Here is a 16,000-nt window from a genome sequence, read left to right as displayed (position 1 = left end):
TAGAGTTTGTCTAGGCAGTCAGAAACATCCAGAATAGTCAAATAATACCAATAAAAGGGGTTCGCTTTAGCCTTTGTTATAGGACACAATAGCCCTTAAAACAATATGTTCACCAGCTTAATTTTCAACTATGAAAAAATAAGTATTGATCATACCTTGCAGGAGCACAAATGAGCCACCAGACAATAGCACATTCTACTATGTGCTATCATCAATCCAAGAATACTTTTAATTGACTACATTTAAAAAGGAAATTAATTTATATTCCTTAATTAGTGTGTGCCTGCAAATACTTTACTAATAAGAGCATTCTTCTTGTCTTTAAGAATAAGAACTAAGGTATCACACACCTAAGCCCTTGCTAAAGCACAACATGGAAAAAAATACTACACAATGCAACAGTCATGGCCAGAGATATGGCAACCCAGTACATCCTAATTCATAGTGTCAGGGTCGTTCTAAGGAAGGAGGCAGATAGTCAGGCCTGTGTTTCTTTGCACACAGAGAGGATCGCAGTCTCTTCCCTTTTAATGTGGGTGCCTCTGCCAGCTGTGCTGCAGTTGAGGCTCTTCCTGTAGGATTTGTTTTCTTCCCAGTCCAATCAAAACAAACCCCAGCCAAGGGGAACTTTAAAACAACACGCATACCCTCACACATGAAAAGCGCCACAGGGACAGCCTACAACCGGGTCAAGAATTTACGCGGAGAACAAACAAAACACAAGAGGGATAAAAAATACTGAACACTGAAACAGGGTCAAGCGTTTCCCAGACACATGCGAGGCAAACCACATCTGGTTTTAATTGTCTGATGGTAAACCAAATAACTTCCTGTCTGGGGTGAAAAAATGCAATGATGCAAAATTAAAAGCAATTGGTTCCATTCTGCATTGTTTTATTAGACCGGAGAGGTACTACCTGTAGCGAAAATGTATTTACTTGGTTAAAATGTGTTTTAGCTGGACACATCAACCCTTTAAACATTATATTTTAACAGTGTTGTTCTCATGGAAGAGTCTGAGATGCTGTTCCAAAGTATGCCTGTTTCTTTTAAATCCCTAACCTTATCATTTGCCTTCACAGTTCTAATAGATGGCATTGTTGTGAACACTGAGGAGAATGTTGATAAGTCTCAGGATAAAAAAGTGTCTGCAATTACAAATCAGAAGTGTTTACATATGCCCCGAAGCCTGCTGTGAATATTGATATAACCCTGTCTCTTGAAATATTTAGCATCGGTAATCTTTTAATACACTCTGATAAAGGCTTAATTATGGTCACCATATTGCCACATCATCTGCACAGCCTTAAATTCAAGTTTTCACAAGGTTTTTCAGATTACTCCCAAGGTAACACATTTCAACATGTAGACGATTTTAATCTGCCTCTCAGTGACACTTCAAATATATCTTCTGCACACAGATGCCAAATGTTACCTTCCTGTAAATGTTGGGATAAATATTGTGACTACAAGCTGAGTCTCAACATCATTTTCAGAAAAAAACAAGTACGGGTCAGACAGCTGCTTTTATGTTGTTAACTGTATGATTTAAGGTTTTGCTCTTACAACTGTGCTGTTGCTATGCTACTGGGGAAGTTTGCTCCTGGAAATTGTGGACTGGTCCTGTTAATGCAGACTGTGGACACCTTGGGAGTTGCCAGGATCTCAAAGGTTCTTCTGCCTATTCACACTTGTCATAATGTTTATCATTGTGGATACCTTCTAATTAAAGAGCCATTTAAAATGAATAAAGAAATTCATAAACATAATTAAAATGTAAATACAAAATAAAAACAGTACACATGAAGTTGAGGGATTTAGGGAGTAAATCTGCAGCATGCCATGAGGAATTCGCATTTGTTCTGATCAGCAAAATAACTTAGCAGTCATCGTCTAGTTTCATTTTATCAAGTCCACATTAAACCCTCTCCTATACACGTCACCCACAAAATCTCATAAAAGCAGTTTGCGTTAAATGAACCTGTGCGATAAAGCAATGTGGCTGTTGGTGAAGAAGATAATGAGCTATCTGGCTGACTGAGGATTCCACACATGTCTGAACTAATAAAACAGAATTTCATAGCAGGGTATGTAATATGGTTTGAGTCATTTTTCTGCCTTGTTGTTATGTTTGTGGTATTATTTCTAACTCGTTGTTACTAGTATACCTGTTAAGCTCACCCCCATCGGGAGATTAAACGGTGCACAGCCAATTTCACTGTAGTGGAATAAAATTGTCGTTGGGATGGAAAGACAGAAAGACATTTAAAAAAACTGAAAAAGCCTTGCTGTGAGAAATGATCACTGGTGCTATACTGTGCGGAAAATGGCTTATATGAAAACAGTGTACGCATTGCATTTCATTGGAGTATATTCATATTGTTTCCACTTTTTTAGTCATTGGTTTAAGTGGGAGAAGAGTAGTAAAAGTGACAAATGTGTTCTAATTTAGTTTTAGTTTGGCAGCTTTTCATCTTTGTTGAAACTCTGTGATGAACTTATGAAACTCTAAATGACACATACTTCTCACAATTTCTCAATTCAACAATGTATATACTATGTGGAAGTATATTATTAAAATACTACAAAATGAATGATAGTAGTCAAATAGAAGAGGTCTGTCATTTATTTCATGCTCAAGAAGAAATCACTGTTATATCTCCTGTACTCAGTATGTAACTTATTGCATGTAAAAATCACTCTTGATGAATCAAAGTGGGCCAATCGGCCAGTGTTTGTTTTATGCTAAATACCAAAAAATATGAATATTCAAAAAGCACATGAAATATGTCATTTTACTGTCAAGACATTCATTGCAAATGTCACTCTCAGTTTGCTTCTGATCTGGTATGTTTAAAAACCAAAAGGGGATTGGGGGAATGAAATTAATGTGCAACAATTCTACTAAATCTGTGCAAAGTGTGTGGCATTGCCACCAAGAAAGGAACAAAAAAAAAGTTTGATTATAATTCATCACAGAGCTCATGACCAACATAAAGTCAATGCAATATGTCATCATGCCTTCGGCCATGGCAGCTGTTACTGTCATGAAACAGAGACATGAACTAATCATGAGACCAAAGGGGAGACCATTTCAGACAAGAGCTTTGCTTTCCCAGCTGTGCAGAAAGCATCTCTGTACCTTCCAGGCTCACCTATTTTACCTGCAGTGACTGCTTCACTTGCTGCTTTGCTCTGGTAGTGGCGATTCCACAGGCTGACCTACTGTACACTGTTTCTGAAAGTTCAGTATCATGATTGCAGTATTTTAGTAGTCCTTACTTGAACCAAATCTTTTATTTCACTCAATTTTTTGAGCCAATCTTTTTTTTTTTGTTCTTGTTTTTTTGTGTGTTAACTTATCTGAAATGTGGAGAAAGTGCTGAAAAATATTCCATTTTTGTCAGGTTAAGTGAGCAATTCCTCTAATGTCCAGGCTCAATAACACTTCCAGTACTAGCATTAGACCAATAATTTTCTATATGCGGTTTCCACTTTCCTACAGAGACCCTGAAGTTCCAAAAAATTTTGTTTTTATCTTCTCAGCACAAGATATTATCTTGAGTGCAAAAGATCTGTATCTTGGGGGAACAACATCTGTAACTTGTGGGAGCGAGTTATTACGGTTGCTGCAACTTAAATCAATAAATGATATGCGTATGGTTACAATTCTTTGCGTATAGTCCCCCAAATAACATTTTACGAGTGTCTGCTGCTTCTATTGGTCTTGCATCCATTATGGAGACAGCCGGTATTCACAGTAATGTGAAAATAGTTTACCTGGTTTTAATTAATGTCACTGCCACTAACCACCTCAAACGCATTGCAGCAAATTCCCCCTTATGGTTTGTTCACCTAAATTATTAAAACTAGAACCACCAAGATTCCATGTTACCTTAAATAGCCAGGAACAGTAAATGTGGGCATGGCAAATTTAAGGGTCCAACAGCCAGTGAACTCTTTTCAGAAAAATCTAATAATTCTTACATTTGAGGTTGTATTATGCTTTTTCCTAGACCGCTGAGAAATTGCTAACAAGCCAACATGTACAATGACTCCAATTGACAAATTTTCTAATTGACAGTGAATTTGCACTCTTGTCATTGCCCTACTTTCTTGGACAACCCCCAGGAGCATGAACAGTGCATTTAGCTATATGAGTAGAAATTGTATGATGTATGGCCTTGTTTTGTTTGTTACTTTTTATTGTCAGTGTGAACTTTAAAGTCCTAGTCAACTTTAACCTGATTTTATGGCAAAATATCACATATTAATACATATAGTTTATATATGTTTATATATTTGTGGCACAAGGGTCATAACATAATATCCTGTATATTAATGAATGACCATAATGAATGGCTAAAGACCTTACCATACTTACATAGTTCAGACATAACAGTTTTGGATTTTAATTACAATATGCCTTAATAATATATTACATTTTCTGTTTCACAAAGCAAGTTCACCATTTAGGCAGTCTTAAGCTCAAACCTGCAAAATCACAGGTTTATGCTTAAGTTAGCTGGTGAAATTACACACATGAACAGCAAAAATGAAAGTGAGGTTCTTGTCAATGACCAAGCCATTATTTTTTATCTTTAATCTTTATGAGCACTGGTAATTTAGTTGTGAGGGAATTATTTACCTCCAGCAATTAATAGTTGTGCATATTGCTAGCTCGGAGCGTAGCAAGTCCTAACAGTGATATACACTGTATTGAGCTCCGCTTCCTTGCACCGGCACATTTTTATATGCTGTTGGGAACGATGATAATATCATAATAAAGTCATTTGTTTCATACATAAAATGCAACACAAAGTTCTTCTCATTTGAGGACAAGAATAAAAGCAAAATAAAACCGAAAAACAGGATTCAAGATAACACAATAAATATAGTAGGAAAATGTGGAAATTAGAACGCAGAGACAAATATTTAAGAAATAAATTGAGAAATAGGCCATAATTAAAGCCATATTATAACCTTCCAAGCAGTCAGGAAAGTGTACCTTGCATTCAAAAGGCATAACAGTGTGTTCAGATTTCCTGGCCATGCATGGTGCTGTCACAGTGTGGTGACATTATCAGAGAGCAATTGAATAAAAGTCTTATTACATAGGCATGGGCCTATTTATCTGCAATTATCTGCCAGGCTTCATTGCTCATTTTGGCCACACTGGCTATGTTGGATTTGCTAGTTAGGGTTGCTTTCTCTTAATGAGTGCTTGATCTTTACAGGTGAAAAAATATGCCCGCTCCAATGTTGCCATAATGTTGTGATCTTCAATCCCAAAACAAAACATATGTAAGGTTCAAAAAATATTGCTTTCATCAAGTTCGACATGTTAACTTATCCTGCAAAGGGCAGCACCAACATAAAATAACATTGATAAAATTTGTGCAATTAAAATGAATCAATTTTTAAATATGCAAAATAAACAAAATTTTTTTATTTAATTACTTGCCTATAGCCTAACTGAGAAGAACTGGTTACATCTGATGGTATTGAGCATTATGTGAATATAATATGCTAATATTTATTTAATAACGTCAACATTGAAGCTCTGCAGATGCACTTTTATTTATTTATTTATTTACTTTTAATTTATTTTAAAATTGCAATTGTAAGATAACAGTATTGGCACGCACCGTGTGCCACCAGTTAAGCAAAACACTGCCACAAGCACACAGTATGCACCCAGTGTGCACATTGTGCTTGTGGGAGTTGTAGTATCATGTAGTATCACTTTTTGTAAACTACAATGATTTTTTTTCATAGTAAATGCTACCAAAAGATCCCCCGCCAAAGTGGTTTGGTGGGTGGCGAGTGTTAATGTCAAGCCCTGTGGATGACGATAGATTTATTCATTTAAGTGAGAGTGACTTGTTCCCACAAGTTACTGATGTTGTTCCCACAAAATAGAGATATTGTCTGCACATGATACAGATCTTTAGTGCACTAGATAAATATCTTGCACACACAAGATTTTAAAAATATAGGTTTTTGGAACTTCGAGGGCTCAATATTTTAACACTAACTGCCATTTCTTCTTCTATAGAACAGGACTGTATGCCACACAGTGCTTTCATTGAACCTTTCAGTTTACATGGTTGTTGCTTCACCATTTGAAACCAGCATATTTTTACTGTAATAACTGCTTATTTTAAATACTTTAGTGAATTGGGTTTTTTTTCCCTTATTGTTGTCACATTTCTCACGCAAAAATGTGTGAGAGAAATGTGACAGTGTATGACTTCTTTCAAGTTATCTAGGACATCACTGCATATTTGATCAGTTTCATCATATTGAACTGTGTGAACAGTGAGAAGCTAGCAGTCCATGGGTCTATGCTGGGTCACATGGATTTGTTGGTTCACATAAAGTGCATAAGGATGGTGGTGATGATGTAGCTAAGCAAGCATAGGTAAATAATAAGTCCATGCCTTACCTGTTTCATTTGATTTTGAAAAATAAATAAATAAATGAAACGGCAAGTCATTTATCAGCTTTTACATTGGTATTTTGAGGCTGTATCTGCTGTTTCTGAAACTCCGTCGTCCAAAAAAAATACACTTACTTACTGCCAAAATTAGGTTCAGGAGCAAATTAATAAAAGGTTCCCCAATCCCTTGAAAGTGCCTGTGCCTCTATCTAATTTAATTTTGAGGCTGGATCAGTAAGACACCATGCATTAAGAGATGCCAGCCCTGTGCAAGAGGTCTCCAGAATAAACATTGTGGTGCTTGTACTTCTGCTCAAATTCAGGAGATAAGAGCACAAAATGCTCTAAGTAATACATTTGCTTTGATTGCTGAAAAAGGGTACAGACTGTGAAGTAGTGGGGAAGAGGAGATGAAGTACAAAGGTGTAAAAAAAAAAGGAAAATCAGAGCCTAGAGGAAGAGTGTTCAAGTGACTTGGAGCTGAAGGGGTATTGATATAATTCACCAGAGTGATGTGAGAGAGGAGTGCCATGCCCAGCCAGAGGAGTCTCAGGATGTTGAGCAAATGACACCAACCTGCCACTGTAAATATACTTGTTGCATGTGAGTGATTCACAATTCCTGAAAATGTTGTTTTGGCACCATTCTTCCAAATTAGATTCTCTTTCCAGTAGCTGACATTTCAGTACCTGATTTGTGACCATGAGCCTCAATTATTTATTCAAAAATCTAAAGTGAGTTTTTTCTGCAACTGAATACACCTAAATGTTTTATAGATGGGATATGTATTCACCTCAAAATTGATTTTCTCAACCAAAACAGTGCTACTGTATCCTATGAGCAGCACATTGGCTGCAGGAAAAATTATACAGTTATGCTTTTTACCGAGATTCAGAGATTCATAAATTATAAATTAGCATACTTTAAATGTTCAAAGAAGCAGTTTCTCTCGCGCTGTCTCTAAATCTTCCTTTTCTCAGCTTCTTTCAACATAATTTAAATGGATCATTAATGGAACTCTGGAAAATCTCCACAAAATAACATGACGTTTAATTCCTTGGCCTGCACATTTAGATGTGACAGAACTTGGAAGTTGATTTTAATTCTGTATTGTTAACCTCATGCCTGTTGTAGCAACCTAGGAATACAAACACAAGTACAATTCAAGCCATTTGTCTCTGTGCCCACATCAGAACTTTGTGCCCCTACAGTGCAATTAATGCTGTATAGCCCCAAGAGACCATTATTTCCATGCTGCATCTGGAAATGTGGCCTCATTACAATTATTCTTTTTTGATATCTATCTTCGTTTAAGGGGAATCATTAATTTTTCCCTTCATCTTATCAGGGATAAAATTCTGTAATTCAAACATTTTTACAATTGCAACATACAATATGTTTGCAACCTTTTTACTTTCAGCTTAATATGAAGACAGTTTATTTACAGCCATACTCCTAACTCCCTGAGAGCATGTTTGTTATTTGGGATCAGACCAAGGTTCCTCCTTGAAGATCTGTGCAGATCCATGTGGGGCAAAGACAAGAAGCCTCACCATTAAAAACCAGATGTCTTCAATTCTACTGAATGTCTACCTTTTTATTTTCATTGTTATAGTTCTTCCCCCTGGCTCTAAACTTTCAAATGGTCCCTTTTTATTGCAAAAATGACAACAGCAGTATAAAGTACCATTTTCTTCATGTTGCGTTATTTATGTTGTGGACGGAGTGTAGCACAGTGGGTAAGGAACTGGGCTTGTAACCGAAAGGTCGCAGGTTCGATTCCCGGGTAGGACACTGCCGTTGTACCTTTGAGCAAGGTACTTAACCGAAATTGCTTCAGTATATATCCAGCTGTATAAATGGATACAATGTAAAATGCTATGTAAAAGTTGTGTAAGTCGCTCTGGATAAGAGCGTCTGCTAAATGCCTGTAATGTAATGTAATGTAATGTAATGTTGCATTCTCATTCAGCACATTGTAGCTATAGCTCCGTCTGTTTCCCCACTGTGAGCCTTGCTTCTATTGTCCACAGGGAAAGCATTTGAGGTCACATACGTCCGGCTGAAGTTCCACACCAGTCGCCCAGAGAGCTTCGCTATCTATAAGCGCTCAAAAGAAGGAGGGCCCTGGCTACCGTACCAGTACTACAGCTCATCCTGTGAAAAGACGTATGGAAAAGATGCCAAGGGATACATCCGTCCTGGAGATGATGAAAGAACAGCCCTCTGCACAGACGAGTTCAGTGACATCTCACCACTGACGGGTGGAAATGTGGCATTCTCCACACTTGAGGGGCGTCCAAGTGCCTACAACTTTGACCAGAGCCCAGTGCTTCAGGTAAGATGTTGCTTGTGAGCGTGTGTGCATGCTTGGGTCGCTGTAGTAATCCATTAATGTCATACTACCCCATTTTAATCCAGAAGCTTTAAAAAAGATGGTATGTTTTAAATACACAGAGATACATGTGAGTGAGTGGATATTGTGAATAGGCAGAAACAATTTACAGCATATGAATATACAGCTCCATTTCTCAAAAAGAGGGAAGCAGCCATATTCTGACAGTCTGAGTTATTTTAGTTTTTTTTTTATTATCAGTGCCTCTGTATCCTGCAGGTATGAAGTGGCAGGACGTACATTTCCCCTCTTTAAAGAAGCCCCTTTGCCAAAATGTTGTCAGCATGAGTCCTCCTTTAATCTATGATATCCTTCCTGTCCCCCCTCCTGTCAAACATTATTTCAGTGGCTGGGGTTTTAAAAAAGAACACCCATCAGCTGAAATGTATGCTAATCTGCACAGCAGAGCTTGATAAAGACATTTCTCAGCAAAATCCCTTGAGGGTTGAATTAAGTTTAATGTTTTTATTTTTTATTTTTCCAGCAAACATTGTACACTCAAAAAAATAAATAAATAAATAAAAATATTTGTTTTGCTTAATAAAAGAATGAATTGTGGTTGCATGCAATATTAGGAAGTATATGTGACTTCAGCTTGTTAACCTAACTCATTTTTTTATGAAGTTCGTGTATGGTATTATTTGTGATTTAGATTAAGTTAACTTTCCATTGTTAATCCTAATTTTATTAAGTATGCTTGGATAACTTCTTTAAAGTTAGTTCAACATAATTTAAGTGTGGAAAATATAGATTTCTACATTTTATAAATACTTAATGATATTTCATGCAACCACTGTTCACAATTCTATTGAGTAAATCCAAAGACTAAGTTTATTAAGTGAATTCAACTCAACCACAAGTTATTTCTTATAGGCTGGTATAAATTTAAAAAAAAATACCAAAGTGAGCAGGACACCTCCCACTGGTATGTGTTAAAGTTAAGTCAATTTCTGTCAGGTTTAGCATCATGATAAGCATTCATGCATATTCAGCATCTCATTGTCTGGCAAGCTAAGTAGGGATTGTGTTTTTTGAACTGATTCATTGCATGCAATTTTGGAATTGTTGTCTTCCCTGGAAGTAGGGAAAACTTGATGTTGAATGTAATGATCATGCTCCCCAGGCTCTACATCACTGCACTCTTCTGAATTTAAGATTAAAGGCTTGATGCTGTGCCGCTGCACTCCATGTACCATTACAGGCCTGACATTCCCATTAATTCACAGGAGCTGTAATTACTCACTCTGGGTTTTAATTAGCTGTAATTTGAAGAGAGAAAAGCTGGTGTTTCGTTTAATGTTACTTCTAAATTGTGCCTTATGCATTCACTTACTGTTTCAGAGCTCTGTGGTCTTCAGCAAAACCATCAGGAGGCCCTATTTAGATTCTTACATCTAGATATTTTTTGTTGATGATCTTTGTCATTTGTATCCAGGGAGTATTGCAGGGCTCGCAATTCCAGCTGCTTTGCTGAAGCAAACAACTGTTGCGTCCCACCTGTGACTCTGTCTATGACTGCATGCCACTGCCTTCTGCCTCATACAGTTGAGTAAGGCTCATACTCCTAACTGTATAGGACTGTGTTATAGCCTGCAGCACCATTTTAATAGACATGTTGCGCTGAATACATATTATTAGATGTTCTCTGCTGCTAATGTTCTTCTGCACTCCAAAACTGAAGTTTGTTAGCACACAAACTCAGTCCTTGGTTTACCCATAATGTTAAAACATGGCGAACATTTATGCTAAAATAGGATGAAAATGTCTCAGTGCTTACCACCACTTGATCAGGCGCACCTAAGTCTGCCTATTAACCAGCAGGTTTTCCACCAACTCAAATCTGTATGGGCCGAACCTGCAAACTGATGTGTGATAAGATAAGGCTGACTTCACTTGCTTCAAAGGAGAGCACATGCTTGCTTGTCTGTGGTTACCTGAATCAACAGCAGATGAGCTACAATCAGCAATTGATACAATGAGCATTGATTAAATATAACTGAACAGTGTGGAGTGTGGTCCAATCCAGAATTAGAAATTTTCATTTTTCACTCTATTACATTCTTTGTTGGAGTAAACATGAATATAAACTTGTTGGTCTCATTTCATCTTAAATGCTTGGATTTTTCCTATTGCTGTCTTCTCATGACCCCATCTAGCAGGCTACAAATATGAGCAAGTAATTGCCAGCTTATGGTCCAGGGAATATTTTAAAACATAGACACACACACATGCATGAGGCTTTTAATTAAGAAGTTCACCTGGGGATAAAATCCCTGTGTTTGTATTAACCACTGAAGAAAAAACAACAGACAGTTTTTCTCTCCCAATTTGGAAGGCCCAGTTGTCTTTGCAAACACTGATCACTTCAACCCCTACTTTCTGTTCAGGAGGCCAGAGATGCTGTCTTCTGAAGCATGCAATGCCAGCCACAGATTCTCTTGACACTGCAGTCCACAAGTTGAGCACAGAAATGAGTTGTGGAATGTCACTCACTGAGCTTAAACAGACTGTGGCTACCCAATTAACCAGCTGGGGTTGCTGGTGAGCGATGAGACACAATTAGGCACTGCCCCGTAGGGGCTGCTGGCCACAGTCAGTATCGCATCGTCCTGATCGATATCAAACAATGGGGCCCATTTGTACACAGGAAGAGCACCTTAACAGGATGAGCTACCCAGGAGCACAATTACTATTGCTTTCAAAATAAGTATACTCTCTTGGCTACAAATTTAACAAAGAAGCAGTATTTTCTCCTTATTCATAATCTAATGCATGCTACAAACACTAGAATCCCATCTCAAAATAGAAGTAAAACTTTAAGCTTCCGAAAGATTAAGTGAACTCCCTGCTGAGTGTCTGATTTACAGCGGTCGATTGCAAACTACACCTTTACATTTATTCCCCAATTATTTTTATTAATTGCTTTTGCTTGAATGTATATGACTTGTCAGCAGGTCACAAGAGCACATGTTTGAGGAGGACTTTGCCTTCAGGAAAGAAGAGGAGGTTAATGGAATGTAGGCACTTTCAGGCTCAGTGTGTTCATGTTCATGTATAATTACAGTACAAAATAACAAAAAACTTAATTAACATAAACTCAGTTTTGATTAAGATTAGGACATACTCAACTGACCTATTATTTGGAGAGTTCCCTTTAAAGCTGAAAGAAGCTTCCAGTATAAAAGTTCAGTACTGCATCAATAAAAATCTTTGGAGAAGCAGATAAAAATGGACAGATTCTCTTCTCTTTGCTGCAATTCTTCTATTATCGTTATTATTTTCTATTTCTTGAACGTGAAGTGAAATAATTTTTCATTCTTTTTCCATTTGATCGGAAAATCAATAAAGCTATTTCATAAATGACGTCTTTTTTCTCTCCCATTTGATATTTGAATGGCAATGCATTGATTGTAACATAGTGGTTGTGCAGGTCTGATGATGTCTATCATGTTGTCACAATGGTGAGCTGACCTTTCCTGACAGAAGTGAACAGCAACGTGTGCCTGTTGACACCTTGACACATTCTGCGGGATTAGGCACATATGCACCCTAGAGCGAGGCTGCAACAACACAGACAGAAAAGTGGTACCACGTAGTGCATAGCAGTACCAGCACAGCATTTGATTTTGCCTTGTGAAGTGCATTGTTACAAGCTTTTGACATGCTCGTTCTGCGTAGTAATGGTCCTCATCAGATTACCACAGCCAAGGCACCAGGCCTGTATGAAATGGCTTGCTTTAATAAGGTAGAAGTGGCAACTCTCTCTCAAGGGTTTTATTCCGGACTGTATAAAAAATGAAGGATATAAAGTGTGTGCATACCTGTGGGTGGCTGCATGTCCAGAAATTCTTCTTTATACATGGATGCAAATGAAAAGAAGTTTCCATCTTCAGTAGAGAACAATTCCTCTACAGATGAATTGGAAGGGTTTGAAGTCCTACTTGTGCCCTTTGGTGACTGTATAATAACGGGAACCATCTAGTCTAATTTGCTTTTCACCCAGGACACACTAACATGTACTCTTGAGTGCTTTGTGCAGGACACACGAAGCAGACTTTGATTGACTGTCAAATAAACCATGCCAGTTGAAATTGCCTTGGGCAACATTTTACACCCTATGATTCTGTAATTAGCACAGAGGCCAGGGCGCTGTCTTGTTAGTTGTTAGATGAATGAACATTTAACATCTGTTCAATCTGATTCTGGTTTTCTCTGACATTGGCAGAATATTTGTTAGGGGTGGTTAAAGCTGGCCACTATTGAACAATTAATTTATAGATAATAAATAGCAAATCATCTTGTCACCACATTACTGGAAGAGTCAGGTCAAAGTGGTGATGAGTATGAAGGTTATATGTGATCAGCATGTGTTTGCCTCATAAGATACTCAATTTTATTTTCTTTGAAGTGATATATCCCTGTATTTCCCTCAACCGAAGTTGAGCATGACAACTAGAAGATCATTTCTTAAACTTGTTGGTGGGGAGTTGCCAGAATAACTGTGTTGGTTAACTCTGATCCATAACAGAAGATAAACTTATATTGCACATAGTATTTAAGTTCTGTTGATGGTAGGCCAGCAGTGGAGGTACCCTGCTGAGCCTGTGACAAGTGCAGTATCTAGAGGGGAGTGTCACATCACATCAGACCAGCCCCCCGGGCTGACACCAACTGCAGTCTCAACGTCTGGACTTTACAACTGGATGGCCTGTGGTGGCATCTCTCCTTTAGTTACCCATAGTCCCCAAGGTGCAGACAAGCCCCATTCTTTCCTCCTCCCATTCCAATGAAGACTGTGTGTCCCCTAAGGCCTGGAATCAGTTTCAGACAGGTCCAAAATAGTATCTTCAAATGAAGAAGCAAAGCTCTTGCTTTTGAGTTAAGTAGCTGCATCATAGCAGTACAATTGTACAAACGTAAAATGTAGCTAGTTACAATGTAATATTTGTTTTATTATGATTTAATAGCACTATTGAAGTTTAAGTACGATATGAGTATAGGGACATAATCTTGCATACCTTGACATGTCCTGTTGTCTAAAATCCACAAAATACAGAAATAAATTCATTTTTTAATCCCATTCAGATTAAGTGACTATAATCAGGATATATTGCAGAAGTGAACTTGTGATTCCTAAATATTATACCTGTACTCCTCACTTTTTGAGGAATATTACTTATGGTTTGTATTAGAATTGTCATCAGACCATAAAATGAACTCTGCTCATCTCCTTGATACATTCAGAAGCATTCACTGGATAACTCATACAGAACATGCATATTTCATGAGGTTTATAATGGGAATTGCATCCCTCTTTTTATTAATATTTTAATCCTTGGACTCAATGATGGTGCTTTCCCCATGGTGCAGATGAGACCATATACTGTGTAAAGACTTCTGAGTTATTATTTTCTCATCTTTAAACATGTCAGCTCTGTCTGGGAAAAGTCTTTAAAGAAAAGACATGAAAAAGAAGCAATATTTAAGCTCAGTGGTGGATGACAGAAGAGAGATCTCTGTTGGGTGCCAAACGCATCCTCTGCCATATGTTATCCCACATACATCTCAAAAAGTATGTTCTATAGAAGGGTCAGTGAAGCTTGAGTATTGCTTTAGTTGTGTCATGTCAATAATGAAGTTGGTGTGTATGTGCTTATATGTATCCCTTTCTTCTTTGTCATTGCAAAATAAACAACCCCTTACCTTCCAGCAACATTAGTCGATCTTCCTTTTGAAGCAATAGATTCCTTCAAAGGATTCTATTTCAAAGTTTGTAAAAAATACTTTTCTAAAATCCAGAGATGACAAAAGCCATTCAGTGAATTCAAATTTAATTTGCTCAGTCATCCATTAAATGGTTTCTTTCTCTCTCACTTCATCTCTCTCTCTCTCTCTCTCTCTCACACACACACACACACACACACACACACACACACACACACTTTTTCTGTTCTGGATGAAGCAGGAAAGCTTGTGTGAAAAATTAGAAACCTGGCAATGAATGATAATGAGCTAGAGTGAGGACATGATGGACTTTAACAATGGAATTTAAAAATTATTAAGTCAGAACTAAGGGGGACCGCATTTATGCAGCTGTATCAGTCTGCACTTTCTGTGAGAGACAGGCTGTTGGCATTAAGAGAAGTGATGGTGGACTTTGTCATCGTCAATCAGAGGCTGTCCCCTGGGGGAAGTGTTTGGGTTGATGCAGGGCAGCCAGCCGGTGTATGCTCAACACTTAACTCAGAACAGGAATATGTGGACCAGAGGCTGTGCAACTAGCCTCCCCCTAGTTACACAAGATTTATCAGTACTCTGCTCTGTATTGGGGTGAGTGGTTGGAGCTTACTGGGGTTGTTTGATGATAATGAGAAAGTTGAAGTCATGCTCCTCTGCATCAGTGTTGTACTACCTTAGGAGGCTTTCACATCAGGGACCCGGGCCCGGATCCGAGTACACTTGACCCCAAAGTCCAGTTCGTTTGATTAGTGTGAACACTGTGTACCGTACCCGGGCACGGATCAATGAACCGTGCCTGGGTCCATTTGAAAAGATGGTCTCGAGTACGCTTCATGTGTACTCGGGAATGGTTTGCATCAGGTGTGAAAACAACTGTACCAAAACTCGGAAGTGGACTGCTATTTAGAATGTGACGTCATAACTATACTGGTCATCAACTGGTCTGTTTCTCACCTTATTGACGAGCGCAAGTAGCAGTCAGCGAGTAGAGTAACAAAGGCATTTCTCAACGCTGCCTGTCTCCTCCGAAATCTGCGTATGCGCGCAGCACGCGCCGATCTCATCCTCTGAACCGCAGGGCCATAGCTGATAAAGTAGGAAGCCAGGCGAGAGGGCCGTTCTTGACATTGTCTCCAAAATATCAATAACAGTAGGCATAGTGCGAAGGTCGACTCCATTGTATGGGCTTGGGATCTTGCGATTGGCGAGCTTTTCTACACTGGAGCAACAACATTAACACAAAAGTGTACTCGGCTACGGAACAACATTACTAATGTGAAAGCTGAGCGGCGGGGGAGTGGAGAGGGGGGGCAATCATACTCAGGCACGGTATGAAGCAATCGTACCTAATATGAAAACGCCCTTAGTCCCCTATTAGTCCCTTTAGTGCACCTAAAGGTCACTGTGGACAGCACAGGGGATAT

At 38.3% G+C, this 16,000-nt stretch overlaps 1 protein-coding gene across 1 annotated transcript in view; it reads left to right on the top strand.

Moving 5' to 3' along the window:
- lamc3 (laminin, gamma 3) overlaps positions 1–16,000 on the top strand; it is a 70,403-nt gene that overhangs the window by 1,483 nt on the left and 52,920 nt on the right. The window contains exon 2 of the mRNA XM_035392197.1: positions 8,476–8,780. Coding sequence (XP_035248088.1) covers positions 8,476–8,780 — 305 coding nt within the window. The remainder of the gene's footprint in view (positions 1–8,475; positions 8,781–16,000) is intronic.

Source organism: Anguilla anguilla, chromosome 14 (assembly GCF_013347855.1).
Source record: "Anguilla anguilla isolate fAngAng1 chromosome 14, fAngAng1.pri, whole genome shotgun sequence".
NCBI classification, from domain to species: Eukaryota; Metazoa; Chordata; class Actinopteri; order Anguilliformes; family Anguillidae; genus Anguilla; species Anguilla anguilla.
The sequence above is the reverse complement of the archived record's forward strand: the minus strand, read 5'-3'. Positions and strand labels throughout refer to the sequence as shown.